Genomic DNA, 22,890 nt, shown 5'->3' on the forward strand with positions numbered 1-22,890 from the left:
GTTACATCTAAAATGAATGCCAGCTCAGAATTTTTGCTGAATAATTGTTTCCATCTCAACACTCTCAACTTGTATTTGCTGTATTGAAGACACAGTTGCTGCGTATTCCCTAGCTGACAGATTGGCAATTAGATACATACCTTTGAAAGAAATTGAATGTTTGGCTTAGTCAGCCCCACAATTCTAGTTGCCAGCTCTAAGTGCTTGCTATTGAAAGTGGAGGCTACCTGTTCGGTGGGAGAAAGTACAAATGACCTTGGAAGATGACTTCAAGCATTGGGGTTAGAGGGCAACTTGCAAGCTATGCCTCCCTGATAAAGATGGCAGAATTCTGGGTGTGCTAGCTAGAAAACAGACGAGCAAGCAGCAAGGACACTGGTGAAAAGGCTTGTTTTTGAGAGAACAGACTGCCCTCCTGAGCATGTAACATTTTCATGCCCCATTGCATACAAATAACAATAATAAGACTGGATTAATTTCAACATTCTTTACCTGAATGATTGAACTTTGCAGCTTGAGAATGTTCTATTGATGTTGCTGTTTTTAAACAGGTTGTTTAACTGAAGGAAAGGAACAGCCACAGCATTAGGGAAAATTCTGTATTTAATGAAATAATATACCTGTATTCAGAACTAAATTGTCAACCAACCTGGAAATTAATAATACTTGAGGCAGATTTGTGTAGTGCAGAATTGGGTGATATTAGGTTTGCTGTTGATACCAAGTTAGTAATGATGAAGGTCACATTAAAATCGAAGGACTCGGCTTGCGGGTTTGGAGTTGTAGTCACAAATGGTGCTGTTAAGATAAATTAGAGAAATATTAAACTGTGAGTAAAATAATCTCTGCAACTGTATCATTTCTCTTCCAGAGTGAAGTTTGAATAAACCAAGAATATAGAAACCTCATTGAAATACTTTGTGGTGTTGTCAGAGCTTTGAGGCAGGATGGGATGGATAGGTTTGTCTTTTCCTCATGACGAGAACCTACTGCTATTATAAATGTGACTGATACAGAAGTTGCCCTAACCAGTGAATATGTGACCGATTACTTCTCTATTTAGAAACATCGCCTGATTCTTTTCTTACTGACTTAGATATCAACATTTTATGTTCTTCCACCAGTAGGTATGCATGGGAGGTGGAGGGGGTCAAATTCACACCTGTCCTGGACTTTTCTGTAATTTTATGGTGGTGAGCGTGAGACCTTGGCCAGTCCCTGCCTCAATTGAAGCCATTAAGTGGCAAATGAATGAGCGCCCGGCCTCAATTTTTAGTCCAGCAGGAAGGGTCTAGACCTGAGGGGAGTCACTGAAATTGATCTTGCTCAGTGTGGGAAGTGGTTGGGGATGGATGGGAAGATCCACACCTAAGCTTGTCCTGCCCCTGTCTTTTTTATTCATTCATGTGATGTCAGCGTTGCTGGCTTGGCGAGCATTTGTTGTCCATCACTAATTTGTCCATAAGTAAGTGGAGGTGAGCTGCCTTCTTCATAGAATCATACAATCTCAACTGTGCAGAAGGAGGCCATTCGGCCCATCCAATCTCCAAACTGATCCCACCCAGGTGGAGCTCGTCACCCTATCCCTGAAATCCTGGATTTCCCATGGCTAATCCAACTAGCCTGCACATCCCCAGACATTATGGACAATTTAGCATGGCCAATCTATCTAACCTGCACATCTTTGGACAGTAGGAGGAAACCAGAGAACTGAACGGAAACCCACGCAGACGTGGGGCAAATGTGCAAACTCCACACAGTCAATCACTCAAGGTTGGAAACGAACCCAGATCCCAACAGTGCTAACCACTGAGCCACCATGCTGACCCAACCCCTGCGGTCCATTTGGTGTAGGTGCACCCACAATGCCATTAAACAGGTAGGTCTAGGATTTTGACCGAGCGACACTGAAGGAGCAATGATATAGTGCCTAGTCAAGATGACGAAGGGTTTGGAAGGGAACTTGCAAGTCATGTTATCCCACATATCTGCTGACCTTGACCTTCTATAAGGTAGAGGTCACAGGGTTTGGAGGGTGCTGCCTAAGGTTACTACCCTAAGACTTAAACTCTGGGAGTAGCCGGTTATCTGCAGCACCTGGAGCTATGGGGTGGCTGTCAATCAGATTGATTGGCAACTGTGGTTTAACTTTCTCCCAACTGAGGGTTGGAAATCTGAACTCAAGTAAAGCTTGTTGGAGTCTGCCAGACAGCAAGCATGATTCACACTGCATTTCAGCTCTTCAGGTGGCAGGAACGAAACTCATTCTATTCACAATCTACATGTTACTAAAAACTTATAATTGAGCCAATAGGAGATTTTCAAGCTGAGAGCTTTACTAAAAGTTCAATTAAGAAAAGTGAAACATTGCATTTGCAATAATAGGGTAGTTTAATGATATATTAGTAAAGCTAGTAAACTAAAACCAGCATTTGTGTCACTCTCAGCACTGATGAGAAATATTAATGCAACTAAGAAACAAAATAAGACTTACTGGGCAAAGGAATTGTTTCATGGTAACCTGAGAAAAACAATTAAAAGTATTCAGTACAAAATATGCTAAGTGGAAAGTAATCACTGAAGAAAAACATTAATTTACAGTTGTTTGGAAATAACTGAACTGAATCTGAATAACATATTGAAATACTTATAATGAATGTAGTGAAACAGAACATTCTCTTTAAATGATCAATACCATTTACGTAGAGGCTGTTATTGTCCAGCGAATATGCTCCTAAGATTGAGATGTTTTTTGTGTTGTTTCGGAAAACGTTGTACGCAATAACTTTATCAACCTTCTCAGGTGTAGATTCATTTCTGAACTTGCAAATTGAATACACACTGGAACTGCCAATATTTGTCGGACTGTTGTAAAATAAAATGCAATTAGAAGGTTCAGCATGTAACAAAAGATTCTTGTTCATTACAATTAACATTGCGATCTTCATCTTTTTTGAATTCTAAACATTATTAGTAAGTTCAGCCTCTAGCCCAGCAATTGAAATACTTTGGTATTAACTCTGTTCTTAAAAATATGTTTGAAACACAGGAGTATGCCCTTCATCACTGACGATCGGGGTGCTCCAAACATCAAAGCTGGAAAGAAACAGCTGAAGGAAAATCTTCTTTGGCTAATGCTTCAAATGCAATTAAGGTATGCACAAGATTCTCTGACTAAATATTGTTTTCTGCAAAGTATGTTATACCACAATTAGCTACAAACACCTTTAACATAATTTCAGGCATTGTTACTTTTTAACATTTAACACTGCAGCTTTGTAATTTTAGTTAACCTTCAGTCTAATTTGCAATTACAAAAATGGCCACTCACCGGAAAGAAACAGTTTCGCAAGTTAAAAATGTTGAATTAATTTTGCTCTTGCCATACAATTCAGTGAGCTGGAACAGATTCATAATCACAATTTTAGAAGAAAAATCTCTTTTCGTTAAATTATCTCATTTTAGTCAAAGCATCAGTCAATGCTACACTGCATTTTATTCAGAAAAGTAATTGTTATTGGTGTAATGCGGTAATCTGCTTATTACCTGGTGAGAAATAATATTTGAAGCAGACTTGAAAAGCAAGGAATTGGAATCTTGTAGAGGTTGTGTAAACTTTAAGTTAGTGATGACAAAGGTCACATTGAATTCAATAAACTGCTCTTCCAAACTCGGAGTTTGCGTTGTTGTCACTTCTGGTGTTATTGCTAACAGGAGACATAAAGAGAGCAGTAGTCTGAGAATACAGTAAACATTGACATTTTGTACTTCAAGCGAAAAATACACAAATCCAGAAAATGATCCCCGCAACGATGTTCCAGACAAGCAGGAGTTTTTGACATGTTGACATGATATGCTTGAGCATTGCAGAACACAGTTTCTTTTTCTACTGTGTCATATGAGTGGGTATAAGTGGGTATAATTTGTTTAAAGTGCCATGGTATTTTCTAAGTGTACTGAATCAAATGTGGAATTCAAACCTGGTCTAAGTAACGATAAACAAATTGGTGTTCCCATGTACCTGCTGCCTTTACGCATCAAGGTGGTAGAAGATGCAGGTTTCTCATATTGTTAAGGGAAAGCTGCCCTTACATTGTCTCACCGACATGCACTTCTAGACCAATAGCAATATGGTTGATTCTTAAATGCTTTCTGGAAAGGCTTAGTAAGCTTCTGTGTTCAAGGGTAATTTGGGTTTGGCAACAAATGCAGGTCTCACCAGTGATACAAATATCACAGTCAAGAATAAAACAAATATGCCTGTATGGTCAGTTGTCTTGGACTGAATATTTTCTCCAGCAAGTCTTTTGCCTCCAGTCTTGCAGATTTAATTGCAAGTATTATTTTCTGTCCTTTTTTTTTCTATTTGTTCAGGGAATGTGGACATTGCTGTCTAAGCCAGCATTTATTCCCAACCCTAATTGCCCTGGAGTAGGTGGTGGTGAACTGCCTTCTTGAGACATTGTATTCTGTGGCCTGTAGGGGCACCTACAGCGCAATTTTGAAGGGAGTCTCAGGATAAGCCAGTAACTATGAAGGATCAGCGTTATAGTTCCTAGACAGATGGTGTGACTCGGAAGGCAACTTGCTAGTGGTTGTGTTCGTACGTATCTGTTGCCTTTACTCGCCATGTGGTTGAAGTTGCGTTTTTGGAAGCTGCTGTTGGAAAACCCTTTAAAGTTAATGTAGTGCTTCTTTTGGATAATCCACACTCCTTTCATAGCACATTAATGCTGAAGGAGTGACTGCTGAGGGTCATGGATGGGGTGCAATCAAGTGGGCTGATTTAGATACTTTAATCACCTATTCAGACATGTTATGACACACGTCTGTGGCAGGTGGGAGTTGAATCAAGATCTTACGGCCCAGTGGTAGAGGGATTCTACCACCGCTGTTTTATCCTGAATGATGTTCAGCTGCAAAAATCCACATATGAAGGAGACATGATGCAAAAAACACACAGCCATTGTTTGAGACTTCAAGGTATTCTAAGTTCCAGAATTTAACTTGGTCATTATACAGAAAAAGAATTAAGGTACTTGAGTGGATTTGTAGCTCGGGTTGTGGATGCTATGATTGGTTCGCTCGCCGAGCTGGTTCGTTAGTTTGCAGATGTTTCATTACCCTGCTGGGTTACATCATCAGTGCAGCCTCCGATAAAACATTGTGGTGTTTTCGTGCTTAACTGATGATGTTACCCAGCAGGGTAATGAAACTACTGCGAACTAATGAACCAGCTCAGTGAGCAAACCAACCACAGAAAAAGAATTATTCACAAGGACGATATGAGAATTATTGGATCACCACAAAAAAGGTGGATTTAGCAATATAGGAAGAGTCATGAAGAAAAGTTCTGGACTCTTTTTACCATGAGATTAGAAAAGAAATGATAAGTGAACAAAGTAATGGGAAGCATACTTACTTGGTAAAGGAATTGGTTCATGGTAACCTATATTAAAAAAATACATGCATCATGAGTGAAATGTAAAATTTTATCATTAAAGAGCAGAATAAAACTTGTGCAATCTTTGAAATTAACTGCATTAAATCTGAATGCTATGTTTAAATGAACAGAATAAAATTCTATTGAACAGAATATCACTATTAACTGATCAATACCGTTTACGTAGAGGCTGTTGTTGTCCAGTGAATACATTCCTAAGGTGGAGATGTTCTTTGTGTTGTCTCTGAACTCGTGATACACAGTAACTTTATCAATCTCCTGAGCAGTGGAATCATTTCTAAATGAGCAGATTGCATACACGCTGGTGTTGCCAATATTTGCAAGGCTGTAGAAAAAATGCATAGTGGACATTAACAAAAAGGAAGCTGTCTTGAAGATATTATTCATCATTCTAATTAACATTCAAAATTTCACAAACACTTTAGGCAATTCAATAAAATTTCAATCGTCTCATATACCAATAATTAAAATAGTTTCCAATTTTCACAGTTCTCAAAGTGTCAGTCCTCTATCATGGTATTTGAATAAGTAAATGTTAAAAGAATCCTCCAGTAAAAAGATAAACCAGCTGTTCATGGCATAACTTCTCAAACAATTTGGATGGACTGGTGACAATGACTGAAATGCACCAATATAAAACAAATAGCATCAGAAAACATTCAGCAATATGTGTAACACTCAACCTTGAAATATATCATTTTGAGTGTTACGTTGTGTCAATCCTAGCATTTTCAAACTTCTTTAAAAAAGTTCATTCAACAGATGTGGGCTATATGGATCAACATTTATGACCCACCCCAAATGACCTTGAGATGGTATTGGTGAACTTACATTGTTACAAAACTTGTTACCTTATCAGTTTGAACAATGACAATTGTTTCACTTAACCTTCACAGAAATGATCATTGTTTAACATTAAAAGAACTCACCTGAAGGAAGCAACTTTGCAATGTGAAAATGTTGCATTAATTTTACTCCTGTTGAACAGGGCATTGAGCTAAAATAAAGTCACAAACAATTAGGTGAAGCTAAAGCTCTCATAGATTGTAAAATCATTTTGGTAAATTATTTTCTTTTATCACAAACTGAAACAAAATACTTGTTGGTATAATACTGAAATCAACGTGTTACCTGGTGGGAAATAATGTCTGATGCAGAACTGTACAGCAAGGAACTAGAATCTTGTAGACTTTGTGTAAATTCCAAATTGGTGATTATGAAAGTAACATTAAATTCAATGGGCCTCTCTGCCACATTTGGAATTTGTGTTGTTGTCAAAGCTGTTGGCAGTGCTATCAGGAGACACAAGGAGAACATTAATCTGAGAATAAAAAATACATTTCCATACGATCACCATTTATACAACCCACAAAATGCACAAAATTCTAAACAAATCTCCTGACAACAAAGTTCAAGATTAATGACAGCATCCTGGAAATTTTGAGAGATATGCTTGATCATTTGAATGCTTGTTTTTCTGAATTTGCTGAATGCTGTCAGTGCATACAGTCTGTATCTCCAGACGTCTATAAACAGGTCATTACATTTCTAAATGTGCAGATTTCTGTGGTAAGTTTAATTGCAAGTATTATCTTCTGTACGGTCTTCTAGATTTCAATAACAGTCAGAAATACTCCGAATACAAAGTCAATCGGATGCAATGTGCAAAAAAATTAAGTGAAACTTCAAGGAATTCTCAATGCCAGAATTCAACTTGTTCATTATACAGAAAAATAATAATGCACAAGGATAACATGGAAACCATTACATCCCCACGAAGACAGCTTTATTTGAAAATCAGTGACAAACATAAGTGAAAGATTTGCTTTTGGTTTACCATAGGAATAGAATAAGCCATACAGGAAGTAAGAAAAACAAGCATACTTACTTGGAAAAGGTGTTGATTCATGATAACCTATACAAAAGATTGAAATGTTGTAAGTGACATGTACCATGTCGAATTTTATCTTTAGAAAGTGGAGCAAAAATTCATGCATTGTTTGAAATGGACTCAATTCAATCTGAATGATAGATTTCATCATATAGGATAAAAATTCAAGTGCATAAAATATATTTTTAAATGTTCCATACCATTTACATAGAGGCTGTTATTGTCCAATGAGTAGATTCCTAAGGTGGAGATGTTGTTTGTGTTGTCTCTGAATTCGTGGTACACAGTAACTCTATTAAAATCCTGCATAGAATCATTTCTAAATGTGCAGATTGAATACACGCTGGTGTTGGCAACATTTGCCACACTGTGAGAACAAAATATTTTGCAGAGTTTAACTAACAAAAGAAACTTGTTATGAAAATGTTATTATCACACTAATCAGCATACATCCCCTCAAGAAAGTATAGATATCATGGTAAAGTTTACATCATCCACTATACCATAAATTTGAATAATTTCCAATTAACTCTACCGTCATCAATAAAACACAGGTGTCTGCTAATTCACCCATGTAAATTAATAACGTGATGTCAAAGAGAATAAAAAGATGAAGGAAGCAGTTCACTGGTTCAGTTTCAGGCGCCCCTTGAATTAATTAATGATCATGTTTAAAATGCACATGTGTAAAACTAATGTGAAAGAATAGCATCACAATTCACTCAATAGTATGCATAACATTCAACAATGAAATATTCGTGAGGTTTCTGTTGTACAAAAGTTCGCATTTTTAAATCTTATTACATCATTTCCTTTATTCGTTAAAGGGATGAGGACGTCGCTGGCTCGGCAGCATTTATTGCCCATCTCTTCAGTTCAGAGTCAACCTCATTGCTGTGGGTCTGGAGTCACGTGTAGGCCAGACCAGGTAAGGATGGCAGTTTCCTTCCCTAAAGGACATTAGTGAACCAGGTGGGTTTTTCCCCTGACAATCGACAATGGATTCATTGTCATCATTTGATTCTTAATTCCAGATATTGTATTGGATTCAAATTCCTCTATCTGCCTTGGCAGGATTCGAACCCAGGTCCCTGGAATGCTATCTGGGTCTCTGGATTAACAGTTCAGCCATATCCTCCCCATCATTTCAAGAATATAACTAAGTTTTTAAAAATGCACATTGATTGTTTCAACAACTTTTGCAGAAATTTGCACTTTTAAACGCAAACCAAACTGACCTGAAGGAAACAACTTTGCAATGTAAAAATGTTTCATTAATTTTACTCTTGTTGAGCAGGGTCGTGAGCTGAAATAAAATCACAATCATACTGTTAGATGGTGAACTTCACAATGATTTTAAAAATGCTTTGCTGAATCATTTACTTTTACCATTAACATCACTCTTAATCTATCTAACACAAAATAATCATTGGGATAATACCAGATTCTATTTATTACCTGGTGGGCAATAATATCTGATGTAGAATTGTGCAGTGAGGAATTGGAATCTTGTAGATTTTCTGTAAACTCCAGGTTAGTGATGATAAAGGTAATGTTAAATTCAATAGGCTTCTCTGCCACATTTGGAGTTTGCGTTGTTGTCACCACTGGTGTTACTGCTAAAGAGACATAAAGAGAACACTAGTCTGTGAATACAATAAACATCAATTGTTCAATTGAGCATGACATAGACAACAAGTCAGATATTTGTGCATCTAGATAAATATCCTAACAACAATGGTGAAAATGAGTAGTAGATGTTCATTGACAAAGAGGCTTACTCATTCGAGAGGTGATTTTATTTTGATTTTTCCTGCATGATGCCAGTACATATTAAGCCCGTGTTAGCAAATACCTTGTGTGGAAATACACAAGTACAGAAATTAGTTGCGCAACTAAATAGGCTACAGAACAGAGTAGGCACTATATGTGTACAGCAGGCTGGGAGCTTAGTGTAGGCATGGTATTGAGCTGCAGTGATTGAATAATTAAAACAAAATGTTTTGAATGTAAGCTTAATTCTGCACAGACCCATTGGAGACATAAGCCATTTAGCTACTCAAAGAGTCACAACTACGAGAATGAAAACAGAAAGTGTTGGAGAAACTCAGCAGATTTTTGCAGCATCTGTTGGGAGACAAGCAGAGGTAGTATTTTAAGTCCAATGACTCTTCGTTGGAACACAAACTATGACACAGTAACTAGAATGCTGTATTTAAAGAAGAAACTTGTTTTAGCATTACAAAGAGATAAGTTCTGCAAATAAGAATCTATTTACATTTTCATGCTCTTGGGACATGGACATAACAGGAGATTGTAGAGCTAAGCAATGAGAAGCATTTATCCTAACCAGGGACTGGTCTTGCATTCAAATGAGAGATCAGCACAGTAATAGTTTCATGCATTTTAAGGGGATGTGACAAATTATATTGCAGAGTAACATGCATCACTGTAATGTGTCTAATTATGTAAAGAAATCTTTGTTCATTACACAGTATCTCTTGAGTAGTATCCCTGTGTGCAGACTGGTGGATTCAAATCTTTGCCATGTTTGAATCCCTAACCATCATCATGTCAAAGTTCACTTGAACAGCTACAACTTCTTAGCGTTAGTTTATTCTTGAGTACTGACTGTGTCTTAGCATCAGGAGTCTCAGATGTGTGCTGTTTCACTCATTGAAAACAATATCTGATTTCCTTGTTTGTCACAGATTTAGGATCAGGTTGTATCATTCTGTGGATCATGCATAATGGATATAAGGTAACAAACGCAACCATTAATTGAGCCTTCAATTTAAGATTTTAACTTTGACATTAAACAGCAAATGAATGACACACAAGGACTAGCTTGGTTGATTTCAGAATATAAGTACATTCATGAGTGAAGGACTTGCCTTCATTTTAATATGGGATTGAAAGTGGAACAATAATGGAATTAATAAAGGAAAGTTTACTTACTAGGGAAAGGTGTTGATTCATGATAACCTGTGCAAAAAGATAGACATATCATGAGCAAGATGCATCAAATGGAACCATTCCTTAGAGAGTATGATAACTTTTGTGCATTGTTTTAAACAAACTAAATTTAAGATGAATGAAGTAATCAAACACATATAAACTGAAATATACAGAATTTTTCCTTTAAATGTCAAATACCATTCACGTAGAGGCTGTTATTGTCCAGTGAATATGTTCTCAAGGTGGAAATGTTCTTTGTATTGTCTCTGAACTCATGGTACACAGTAACTTTATCAATCTCCTGAGCAGTGGAATCATTTCTAAACGTGCAGATTGCATACACGCTGGTGCTGCCACCATTTGCCAAGCTGTTAGAAAAAAAAATGCACTATGTAGATTAACTGAATGTGAAGTTGTTTCAAAAATAACAATATACAATCTAGTTTACAATCATATCCTTGATAAACTGTAAGCATTTTAATAAAGCATAATTCATCCCCTGTAACAGTAGCTAAAATAACTTCTGAATTCTCAGTGTTTTCAAAACTTTTCAAAACTCCAAGGTGGACTCCGAGATACACAGCAACGCAGAATTGTCAAGCAGAGGCTGAAAGCCAAGTTTCATACCCATGAAGACAGCCTCAACCGTGATCTCGGGTTCACATCTCACTACAGGTGACCCTACCACACTGTTCTGTATCTGTAAAGTCTTCCTACTTTCCTGTTTAGACAGCATCCCCTTCATAAATTGTTATGATCTCTCTACCTTAGTTATTTTGTCCAGTTTTGAATTACTTATTATACACTCTCACACACATACTCTCACAAACAGTCTTACACACACACAGTCTCTCACACACACACTTTCACATATGCATACATTCACACATACTCTCTCACACAAACACACTCACAAACACACACACACCTCTCTCACACTTACACACACACTATCTCAAGCACACACACATGCACATACACACTGTCTCACACACATACACTCTCTCTCTCTGTCTCTGTCTCACACACACACGCACAAACAAATCAATGAGGTGAATCATTTCATCCAAGATGTTTGTTTATTTGCAGATACATTCTATTTTGTTCAAAAAACACACAATTTATCGTCCCAATCAGTCAACGTGGCGTCTTATAAATTCCAGCTTTCAGAATAAAACCAGCCTGATTCCAGCTTAAAACCCTGAGACAGATTCTGGACAAAGCCTCACAACTACAATTTAGTGTCTGACCTGAGATGTCACTTCTTGTATTTACCTATGAATCTGCCTGATTGTCATGACAGCACAGCAGTGACATTGACTTTATAAACTCTTTACTCACTGTCTAACACTCTTGGTCACCTGTAGAGACTTATCATCTGTATGATCTTTTGATCTCTCTGCCTATAAACTCTGTGTCTGTTTGCTTTGGTCTCTTACTGCACCTGATGAAGGGCCTGTGCTCCGAAAGCTTGTGTGATTCCAAATAAACCTGTTGAATTATAACCTGGTGTCATGTGACTTCTGAATTTGTCCACCCCAGTCCAACACCTGCACCTCCACTTCAAAACTTTGAAACACAGTTATCTGTCCTGTATTGTAGTATATATGTAATCAAATGTCAAAAGGATGGAAGACTGAAAGAGTAAAGGAAAGCAGTTCGATGACTCAACTTTAAACATTACTTGGATGAACTAATGATGATTTCAACGCACAGATGTAAAACTAATATGAGACAATAGCATGGCAAACACAACACTGCACATAAAATACAGCCAGAAAATATATCTTTGTGAGTGTTACATTGCCTAGATATAAACATTTTGAGACATCTTTACATGGTTCCAATCATTACTGTCTTCTCCCTTTTAACAATGCAATGTTATTTTAAATTAACCTTGATAAAAATTGTAATTCTTTTAAAATAGAAGGAACTCACCTGAAGGAGACAACTTTGCAATCTGAAAATGTTTCCTTAATTTTACTTTCATTGAACAGGGCAGTGAGCTGAAATAAATTCATAATTACACTGTTAAAGGGTGACAGTCTCAAAGATTGTAAAACTGCATCTACGAATCATTTCTTTCAAAAGAACAAAAGAGAAGTACAGCACAGAAACAGGTCCTTCGGCACTCCAAGCCTGTGCTGATCATCATGCCCTGACTAAACTAACAAACCGTCTGCCCTTATTTGGTCCGTATCCCTGTATTCTCTCCCTATTCATGTAACCATCCAGAAGCCTCTTAAATGTAGCCAACGTGCCTGCTTCCACCACCTCCCCTGGCAGTGCATTCCAAGCTCCTACCACTGTCTGCGTGAAAAACTTTCCTCGCACATCTCCCTTAAACTTTTGCCCTCTCACCCTGAACCTGTGCCCCCTTGCAATTGAAACTTCAACCCTGGGAAAAAGCCTCTGACTATCCATCCTATCTATGCCTGTTATAATTTTGTAGACCTCCATCAGGTCTCCTCTCAGCTGCGATCTTTCCAGTGAAAACAATCCTAGTCTTTGTAACCTTTTCTTAAATCAATGCCCTCGAGACCAGGCAACATCCTGGTGAGCCTTCTGTGCCCTCTCTCCAAAGCTTCCACGTGCTTCTAGTAGTGTGGCAACCAAAACTGCACACAATACTCCAAATGCAGCCCAACAAGGGTTTTATGTAGCTGCCACATGCTTTGCCAACTCTTGTATGCCATGCCCCAGCCGATGAAGGCAAGCATGCCACATGCCTTCTCAATTACTTTGGCCACCTGTATAGCCACTTTTAGGGAACTGTGGGCCTGCATGCCCAGATCCATCTGTATGTTAATGTTCCTAAGAGTTCTGCCATGAACAATATAATTCACACCTAAATTTAATCCTCCAAAATGTATCACCTTGCATTTGCCTGGATTACACTCCATCTGCCATTTCTGTGCCTAAGTCACCAATCTATCCATATCCAGTTGTATCCTTTCATAAGACAGCACTTAATCTTAACAAAACAAAATAGTTGCCCGTCGAATGATGTATTCAATTAGTTACCTGTCCAGAGACATCATTTGATGTAGAATTAAACAGCAAGGAACTGGAATTTTGTAGACTTTGTATGAACTCTAGGTTGGTGATGACAAAGGTCACATTAAGTTCAATGCGCTTCTGTCCCAAATTTGGAGTTTGCGTTGTTGTCACTGCTGATGTTGTTGCTAACAGGAGACATAAAGATTACATGATTCTGAGAACACAATGAATGTCAACCTTTCCATAGTAATAGCTATTGATTTCCTGTTTAAATACACAATATCTGGAAATTTATCATGATTGCAATGTGTTGGACAACATATCAGAAATTGTTGAAATGCTGGCAGATAGGGTGCTGTAAAGTTACATTGGCAATGTGAAAGGTTTTCTCCTGAGAGGAATCGTAATTCATGCTTCATTTGTAAAGAATTATGACATGTTATAAGGCTTAGGCAAGGCAGACAAAGGAAAAACTGTTTTCAATTTACTGTTGTTGCAACAATTGGAGGCCACAGATTTAAGATTTTGCATAAGATTTTCAGGAGTAATATGAAGAATTTTTTTTAATGCAGCGAACAGAAATGGCCTGAGATGAAGATGATTGATGATTTCAATGAGATACTGGATGCAAACTTGAGGGAAATGATGTGGCAGACCAATGATCATAGAGCAGGGAATAGGAAAAATTGTTGGCAAACAACTAGAATTTACAACTAAGCATAGTGCGAATAGTCTGAAAATTTTCAGCAGCACAGAGAGACCAGTGAATGTGATTGAATTTTTTGAAGAGGTGACTAAATAGTAAAAGAGGATTATCTATGAATGCAGTTCATATGGAAGATATTTTTGTGAAATCGTCGTGAGGAAGTGTAGCGAAAACTCCAGATAATTTCATGACCAATCTCCTCCTATACCTGATAAATTTGGGAACATGATGGAAAGGATAATCGTGTCTCATGTTTACCTTTCTGCTTTAAAACAGTTGATTTCTATCCTAGAATTAGACTGTAATTTTCAATTGGGATAGAATTTTTGGGAACTATTTAAGATGTTGAATTTTTGGGATTTTATTATTAAACGGTTCTTTTTCAGCACAGAGAGGAATATCCTTGTATAATAGGTGCAGTTACCAGGTAGTGTTTGTAATAAGTAAACAGGTCCCAGATTTTAAATCCAGGGTCTCCTAGATTTCCAGTTATATAGACTCAGTGATGAATTATCTTACTCACCAGATGTTTCAGCAACAGTATCGACTATTTTTAAAAGGGTTTTGGTTAGTTCAGTTGGTTGGACCGCTGGTTTGCAATGCAGAGTAGCACCAACAGCATGGGTACAATTCTTGTACCAGCTGTACTTACTGTGAAGGCCCCAATTTCTCGTTATCGCTTAAAGCATGCTGGCCCTTATGTTAAACTTAGCATCAGTTGCCTTCCTATTGTAACAGAACAGCCAGAGGTGCTTGGGGGCTATGGCTGACTTTCATTATTTTTAGATTTATGTTTTAAGAATATCTATTGTGCACTTGCTTTAACAGAATCCTTAGATCACCTGGAAAGAATGTGCTTATGATGTGCTTAGCAGATGGAAGAAATCTTCCCAAAATGATTCTGGTCCAGATGTTGAAAGATCATATGTTAAACTGGTTCCCCCATTTCTAAAAATATTGAAGGGTAGTATTAACTGAGAGATAAATATCTTACTTACTTGTCAAAACTGATGATTCATGATAACCTGGAAAAGAAAATATATTTGAAAAAGATGACTTAAGCTTATTAAAAATATTTTAATACCATAGAATTAATACAATTTAGAAATAAATAATTCCAGTATTGTGTACAGGTGATAGCTTAGGTACGATTTTCCAAATTTGACTTGAAGCTGAAGACATTGAAATGTTAAAAGAAAATCTCACCATCAGGACTCAGCATGAAAATTAATCTTTAATAAAATGTTTGAAAGTTTTTGTCTCTTTGATCTCATAATCAGTGAGCAAGAGCCTGAAGATCAGAGAGTAAATAAACAAGTGTCAGCAGGATAAGGATAAAAGAAGTCAAGCATGAGTGAGATGCAGCAGATAGGGAGTGAATGGCAGGTTGCAGGTCGGAGCATGAGAGACATTAGATTAGGAATGACGCAGCAGATAATAATTGTGAGAAAGAGTAGACTGGGAATGACAAGGAACTGGCAATCCAGGGGTCAGAGCGTACCAGGGGATTGGTAGGACAGAACATCTTGAGCAAAACAGATGGTGGCAGGATCACATTTCAATTTGAAAATTACGATAAAATAGAGTGTTAACTGGTTACAGTGTGAGTAAAAATATGTCAAAAATATTTCATGAAAATGAGTATGTACCATCTACATAGAGGCTGTTATTGTCCAATGAATAGTTTCCTAAGCTGGTGATGCCTTGTGTGTTGTCTCGGAATTCATGGTAGAGTTGAACTTCATCAACTTGCTGGCCATTGGCACTCTTTATAAAATTACAGAATGCTTCAACTGTACTGTTACCATCATTTGCAGATCTGTCACACACAAATACCAGGTGATTAATTTGTTACAACATCATCAACAAAAATACTAAATAATCGAATTGCTGTAAACATTAATTCATTCTGTTTGAAGAAATGATTTCTGAAATCGTCTGAGCGCATTTTTTTAAAATTTAATTACATTACATGGCATTTGAAAAGACAATCAGCGTTGTGCACCATTTTGTACAATTCAGGCAAAGGTTATTCAATATCAGGAAGTTTACCACGGAACGCAAAGTCAATGATGCCCACATCCAGTGAATGAGTGAAATGAAAATTCAGAAGACTGTAAGTGTGGGGATCATATTATTGCAGTGAGGGAATTGCATCATCAGAGTGTGACAAAAAGAAAAGGATTTTTTTCTAATGTAATTTGCTTTATGGGATTCCAATAAAATGCAGATCTATTGAATTGATGTAAGGAGTGCCATCATTGTAATTAGCAACTTCTGCAGTAAAATGTAATTGCTTACCTAAAAGATAATGGTTGACAATCCAAGAATGTTGAATTTACTTTGCTGTTTGCATACAGATTATTGAGCTGTAGGAAATTTTAAAAAAAGTATTTATTACAAGAATCAAAATGAAATATAATCCATTCTTCCTTCTTCTCTTAGATATACTGCTTACCTTCTCAATAATATTTCTTGACTCAGCCAGGTATAATGGGGAAGTGAGATTTTGGAGAACTGGTGTGAATGGCAGTGAAAGCACAATGAAGGTTACGTTAAATTTTTTTGTTTGAGTTTGAATTGGCTTGTCAGTTTCAGGCACAATGGGGGGTTCAACTGTAAAAGAAAGAGGTGCAAGTAAAATTTGATGAAAAACACTTAGCTTCATTTAAGTAAGGATGACAATATAGATTTGCTCTTGTAATGATTTTAATGAGGTCAACTAGATTGACCTCATAGAATATGAATTCTCTGATTGGGGGAGTTAATCTAGTCCAATCAGGAAGCCCTGGCTGACTGTTAAAACCGGATTGCCAGACATTTTCACACTCTGAGAGCTGGCTGTGAGGGAGCTGGACCAGTGTCAAGGACATTCCACACATAAATAAAAGGTGATTTGGTGATGGGATACTTGTCTCTGTGCAGCTATTTCAGCTCTTAAAATGAATATCAGGACTGGACAGGTTGATGTATGTGCGCATGGGGAACCCCATCTTCAAAAATGCCCTGGATGTAGGAATTACTGCCCTGCTCCCTCCCTGACTTGGCAGAGCTGACAAGTTCTTTTGTCACATTGTCTTTCTTGACTGATCTAAAAGCCCTCATGAATGTTTCTGTTCCTAGTTCTGAGGGTGACTGGGCCGGATGACAGTAAGATGGGCTTGAGCAGGCAGGCTGGCCTATTGCAGCCAGAGCCCAGTGTTAACAAGGCTCAGTCTGCAAATGTTTCAGGTCAATTGGCCATCCAGCCCAGTCATTCCACTAACCAACTAGGTGTGTGAGGACTTCTTAGGGTACACACTACCCTATCTCTTCCGTAAAACTTAGGGATATTTAAAATTGATGTTCATATTTTGAATAATGGTATTAAAAATATACACTTTAGAAAAAAATCAAGCTGGGTGAAACATCTATACATCATTGGTGCTGGCAGAAAAATGACTGTTCATTATCTCACAATTTGTTCCAGTCTGTACCTGTCAGTAGGTGGGTTGTGTTTGTTGTGGATGTTTCACTGGTGGTCGCTGTTGCTGCTGAGCTTGTGACAGGGAAATTTGTTGAGGTTTGAACAGATATTGAAGTAGTTTCTGCTGAGGATGATTCTATTGCACACAAAAGAAGATTCAGATTATTATGCCAGTATTCATGGGTCAGTCTTATTTAGTCTAAAGATTTTATATGATGTTATACACTACACTACTGTGATCAAATGATCATAAGACCATCAAATAAAGAAGCAGAATTAGGCTGTTCAGCCTAGTGAGTCTGCTGTGCTATTTGATCATGGCTGATAAGTTTCTCAATCCCATTCTCCTACCTTCTCCCCATAACTGTTGATCTCTTACAAATTAAAAACCTCTATCTCTTTCTTAAGTACGCTAAATGACTTCACCTTCACAGCCCTCTGCGGTAATGAGTTCCACAAATGCACCACCCTCTGGCTGAAGAAATTCTTCCTTATCACAGTTCTAAAGAGTTGTCCCTTCACTCCGATGCTGTGCCTCAGTTCCTAGTCTGTCTTATTAGCGGAAACATTTCCACATCTGCTCTATCCAGGCCTCTCAGTATTCTGTAAGTTTCAATCAGATCCCCTTCATCCTTCTAAACTCCATTAAATACAGAGCTGGAGTCCTTAGTCACTCTTCATATGACAAGGGCTTCATTCCTAGGATCATATTTGTAAACCTCCTCAGGACTCCTTTAACTCCAGCACACCCTTCCTTGGGTACAGGGACCAAAACTGCTCACAATATTCCAAATGCATCCAATCAGAGCCTTATACAGCCTCAGCAGCACAACTCTGGTCATATCGTAGAATCATAGAATCCCTACAGTGTGGAAGTAGGCCATTCGGCCCATCGAGTCCACACCACCCTTCCCACCCACACCCACTATCCCCATAACCCTGCATTTCCCATGGCCAACCCACTCAGCCTGCACATCCCTGGACACTATGGGCAATTTAGCCTGGCCAATCCACCTAACCTGCACATCGTTAGACTGTGGGAGGAAACCTACACAGACATGGGGTGAATGTGCAAATTCCACACAGACAGTCACTGGAGCTGAAATCGAACCAGAGTCCCTGGCACTGTGAGATAGCAGTGTTAACCACTGAATCTCTGTGCCACCCCTTCTAGCCCTCTTGAAATTAATGCCAACATTGCATTTGCCAACCAAACTGAACCTGCATGTCAACCGATACTGAATGAGGACTCCCGAGTCCTTTTGTGCTTCAGATTTCTGAAGCCTTTCCCTGTTTAGAAAATAGACTATGCCTCTATTCTTCTCACTAAGGTGCATAACTTCACATTTTCCCACGTTGTATTCCATCTGCCACTTCTTTGCTCACTCACTCAGCATGTCCAAGTTTCCTGCAACCTGCCAACTTCCTCAACACTACCTGCACCTCCACCTATCTTTGTGGCATCTCTGATTAGCTGAATCCTGAAATGATCTGTATGTGGGTACAGGTGCTGTTCTGAGCCATGAGGAGGTGCCACAAAGTGCAGATCAAATTAGGTAACATTTTGCTTCGGAGCTCTTCTTCAGAGTTTGGCGGAATCTTCTCCAGACTTGGAATTTTTCATGTTAAAGCACCACACACCAAAATCAGAGACAGCAAGAACTGCAGCTGCTGGAGTCAGAGACAATGCAGTGTGGAGCTGGAGGAACATCAGCAGGCCAGGCAGCATCAGAGGAGCATCAGATCAGATATGATGGGTATGTGCCACAGTACAGGCACAAGTGCGCGTATGACTGAAATATACTATCATTTTGAGGAGCTTCTATTGGTGGCATAAAGAGTAAGTTTTGAACATCAGTATTTTTCTGCATGAAGAGAAAACCTTAATGTTCCATTCACATTTGGATCTAATGAAAATTACTTCATAAGATAATGATGCAATAACAGCGAACAGGCAAATTGCAAGCATACGGTTTTGTCCTGGATTATATTGGGAATAACAGAACAAAACAACAAAATTCAACTATTATATCATTCAGTATTCAGAATGGGAATTAGGTTAAAAAAAATAAAAATGCAACTGGTGATGCAAATACATTCTGAAGTTACCTCTTGTAGTGAGTGTTGTTGCTGTCATTGTAGTTGATTCAGTTCTAAGTGCTTCAGTAGAGTTTTCTGCAGTTGTTGCTGCTGTAGTACTTGTCAATGCAGCAGCTGATGTAGAGGATGGTCCTGTGAAGATGGCCTGGGTACTTGCAGTCAAGGTTTCAGTTGATGCTGTGAGGATAAGTAAAGGCATAATTCAAGCCACAGGCAATTTGTTCACAGTCATGGAGAATAAAGCAGTAATATTTTGAGTTTAAACTAGCACATGGACATACTGCTGTTTTGTATGCAAACGAATAAAATTGATTGAACAGAAAAAACTTTTCATTGCCACTGACCACTTGTAGTAGTGCCCTGTGATGTTGAGACTGTTGTTGATTCCGCTGCTGATGTTGAAGTGGAGCTGCTTTCAGTTGTTGGTGCTGATGAACTTGTTGATGTGAGAGACAGTTCAGAACTTGGTGCCCTTGTAGTGGTGTGTGTACTTGCAGTTGTGTTTCCTGAGGTTGCAGAGGAAATAACGAATGATATAATTGAGCTGAATCATAACTATTGCATTAGAACAGAAATATTAATTAATATGCAAACTGTTCCAATTCGCAAACATTTAGACCTAGTTCAAATAGCCTGATATATTGTGTGGATACATTTCAGCAAAACAAAAGAAACAAAGTAAATAATTAAATTAATGGGTCTATCTCATAATCTAATGGACTTAAGCATGAAAGCTGAGGTGTATTGAGATTACTTTGGTAGGATGACATACTGCTGCTACAAATTGAGAGCAGGACTAATTGAAGAATAAAAAATAAGTGTACTTGGATACCCACCACTTGTTGTACTGGCCTGCACCGAAACTGGAGTTGATTCCAATGTTGATGTAGAAATGGAGCTGCTCTCAGTTGTTTGTGGTGTTGAACTAGTTGATGCTGGAGTTGATGTTGTAGTCACAATTGCACTGATGGTCTCTGCACTGGTAGTTAGAGTTTCTGATATGACTGTGGAAGTGAGGAGTGACATTTTTGAAATGAACTGGCAACTTAGAATCAAACATAAAGAAGACAAAATTCACACACAAGCTGCTGTTGGACATTTATATTTTTGTTTCATGCAAATTACTCAATGGAAGAAATGGATCAAATTTAAAGCAGGGAAAGCATTAAGCAACATCTGCAACTTCTTTACATTACTATGTTTAAGAAAGCACCATAATGATGGAGTATCACAATATTATCATTTGAGTCAGGACCACAATGATCAGAAAATTACATTGAGTTCCAAGTTGAAATGATTGGTGAACAACTACACATAAAGGCTACATGGACAAACACATTTGGCAAAGACAAAGAAAAGGAAAATCTGACAAACCATTATTCCAGTCATTATCTTGTTAAAGACAAGAAAAACACCATCATTGGCACAGTTACAACAGTTTATACTTCAAATACAGCTTTATCATTCAAGGAAACACATTGCAACAAAAAGGTAACAAAATTCCCACCAGTTCTTGTTGAAGCTTGTGTTGTTTCAGATGTCGTAGATGCAACTGCAGCCGTTGGGCGAGAGCTGCTTGTAGTTGTTGATTCTGTTGAATTTGATGGTGCAAGACGTGCTGTAGACCTCAGTACTTCACGGGTGGACTCCATACTTGTAAGTGAAGTTTCTGGTGCAGAGGTGGAAAAAATTAACAGCTTATTTTCAGAACAACGATCAATTGAGAATCATGTAAACAAAGAAATGCATTAATTTACAATTTGCTATAAATTGCATTCATATTAAATAAACATAAATGGTCCACGCAGTGATGTTGGCATGTTGTGACAGAAGCAAATCAGGGAATTAAATTGATTGATTTCCCTAAGATTAAAATCAGAAAGTAATTGGTGATAATTGTCTACTGGATACTCACCACTTGTAGTGAGCGGTGATGTTGAGATGCTTTTCGAAGCTGGAGTGGAACTTGCGGTGCTTGTTGCACTAGATGTGCTCGTTGATGCAAGAGTTGATGAAGAGGTTGCCTGTGCAGTGCTTGTCTCTGTACTAGCAGTTGACGTATCTGCTTCTGAAGTAAAGGCAAGACACCCGATTCAGAGACGGTGTACAAGGAAAGCCGTATTCACAAATGTCATTTGGTTATTAAACTGTATTGTTCTGTTCACAATGAGATGTAAAGCTACATTTGGTGTCTGGGAAATCTAACCCTCACACTTGGTATTCATTATTAACTGGCAAAAGCAATTGTTGCTTCTTAATTCAATTTATTGTCCAAATATCGGTGAACGTTATAAAGCATGACATTGCATCATACAGGGAAACGGATTCTCACCAGTTGTCGTAAGTCCTTCTGTTGTTGCAGTTGTTGTGGATTCAACTGTAGGGATTGTAATGGAGCTGCTTGTGGCTGTTGATTCTGCAGTACTTGTGGAAGCAGGAGTTGATGTAGAACTTGGTACTCCAGTGGTGGTCACTGTACTTGCAGTTGAGGTTTCTGATGAGCATGTGGAAATAATTAATGGCATAATTGTAATTTAAGATCAAGTTATCTTAAGAGACAAACAAACATGATCTAATTTACAGTTTGCAGTTATCTGCAATCACTCCTTAAAATTCTATAATGTCCAGTATGTAATGTCACTGCAATGTAAATTAGAAGCATGAATCGGGAAGAAATTAGTTGTTCTCAGAATAATGAAGGAAATTGCAGTAATATTTTGTGTTAATCTTGGAAGTGCTCGTAATGCAGTTTTGTACGGCAGGTGATACAACTGAATTTACAGGTAGAGTTATTCACTGCCACTGACCACTTGTAGTAGTGCCCTGTGATGTTGAGACTGTTGTTGATTCCGCTGCTGATGTTGAAGTGGAGCTGCTTTCAGTTGTTGATGCTGATGATCTTGTTGATGCTGCAGTTGATATTGTAGTCCCTGTCTCAGGCGTGGTCTCTGCACCGGTCGTCGAGAATTCTGAAGTGGCTGTGAATAGGGATTGTGGCATTTATCAGGCAATCTGACCAGTTGGAATCAAATGCTGTAAATTTTCACTCAGATGGTAATTTGCTGTTCTGTTAGTGCCAGATTGTATGTAAAATTGTGAAGGATGTTATATGTACGAGAATTGAAACCTAAGAAATGCCAAGTAATAACACCTTAACATGTGCACTGCATTATAAAGAAATTCAAAGATTGCCAAATACATGTTTTCACAATTTCCTGAACTTGTTTTGAAGCTGCACAGGATTGCAATTAATCAGATTGAACTGGTAATAATTATCTATTGGATACTCACCACTTGTAGTGAGC

General features: G+C 38.1%; 1 protein-coding gene across 1 annotated transcript in view; it reads right to left on the reverse strand.

Moving 5' to 3' along the window:
- The window catches only part of LOC125486424 (mucin-16-like), a 43,682-nt gene extending 20,798 nt beyond the window's left edge, over positions 1-22,884 (reverse strand). The window contains exons 1-31 of the mRNA XM_048613861.1: positions 22,877-22,884; positions 22,393-22,563; positions 21,918-22,079; positions 21,501-21,653; positions 21,093-21,254; positions 20,422-20,589; positions 19,930-20,091; positions 19,595-19,762; positions 17,496-17,621; positions 16,478-16,635; positions 16,321-16,388; positions 15,669-15,838; positions 15,018-15,044; positions 13,338-13,498; positions 12,252-12,319; positions 10,512-10,681; positions 10,314-10,340; positions 8,814-8,974; positions 8,594-8,661; positions 7,556-7,722; positions 7,353-7,379; positions 6,596-6,756; positions 6,394-6,461; positions 5,620-5,789; positions 5,423-5,449; positions 3,547-3,707; positions 3,332-3,399; positions 2,696-2,865; positions 2,495-2,521; positions 650-798; positions 493-560 (exon numbers count right to left, since the gene is read on the reverse strand). Coding sequence (XP_048469818.1) covers positions 493-560; positions 650-798; positions 2,495-2,521; positions 2,696-2,865; positions 3,332-3,399; positions 3,547-3,707; positions 5,423-5,449; positions 5,620-5,789; positions 6,394-6,461; positions 6,596-6,756; positions 7,353-7,379; positions 7,556-7,722; positions 8,594-8,661; positions 8,814-8,974; positions 10,314-10,340; positions 10,512-10,681; positions 12,252-12,319; positions 13,338-13,498; positions 15,018-15,044; positions 15,669-15,838; positions 16,321-16,388; positions 16,478-16,635; positions 17,496-17,621; positions 19,595-19,762; positions 19,930-20,091; positions 20,422-20,589; positions 21,093-21,237 — 3,110 coding nt within the window. The 5' untranslated portion in view covers positions 21,238-21,254; positions 21,501-21,653; positions 21,918-22,079; positions 22,393-22,563; positions 22,877-22,884. The remainder of the gene's footprint in view (positions 1-492; positions 561-649; positions 799-2,494; positions 2,522-2,695; positions 2,866-3,331; positions 3,400-3,546; positions 3,708-5,422; positions 5,450-5,619; positions 5,790-6,393; positions 6,462-6,595; positions 6,757-7,352; positions 7,380-7,555; positions 7,723-8,593; positions 8,662-8,813; positions 8,975-10,313; positions 10,341-10,511; positions 10,682-12,251; positions 12,320-13,337; positions 13,499-15,017; positions 15,045-15,668; positions 15,839-16,320; positions 16,389-16,477; positions 16,636-17,495; positions 17,622-19,594; positions 19,763-19,929; positions 20,092-20,421; positions 20,590-21,092; positions 21,255-21,500; positions 21,654-21,917; positions 22,080-22,392; positions 22,564-22,876) is intronic.
- Between the last annotated feature and the right edge of the window lie 6 nt (positions 22,885-22,890).

This window comes from Rhincodon typus, chromosome 29, assembly GCF_021869965.1.
Source record: "Rhincodon typus isolate 14 chromosome 29, sRhiTyp1.1, whole genome shotgun sequence".
Taxonomy (NCBI): domain Eukaryota; kingdom Metazoa; phylum Chordata; class Chondrichthyes; order Orectolobiformes; family Rhincodontidae; genus Rhincodon; species Rhincodon typus.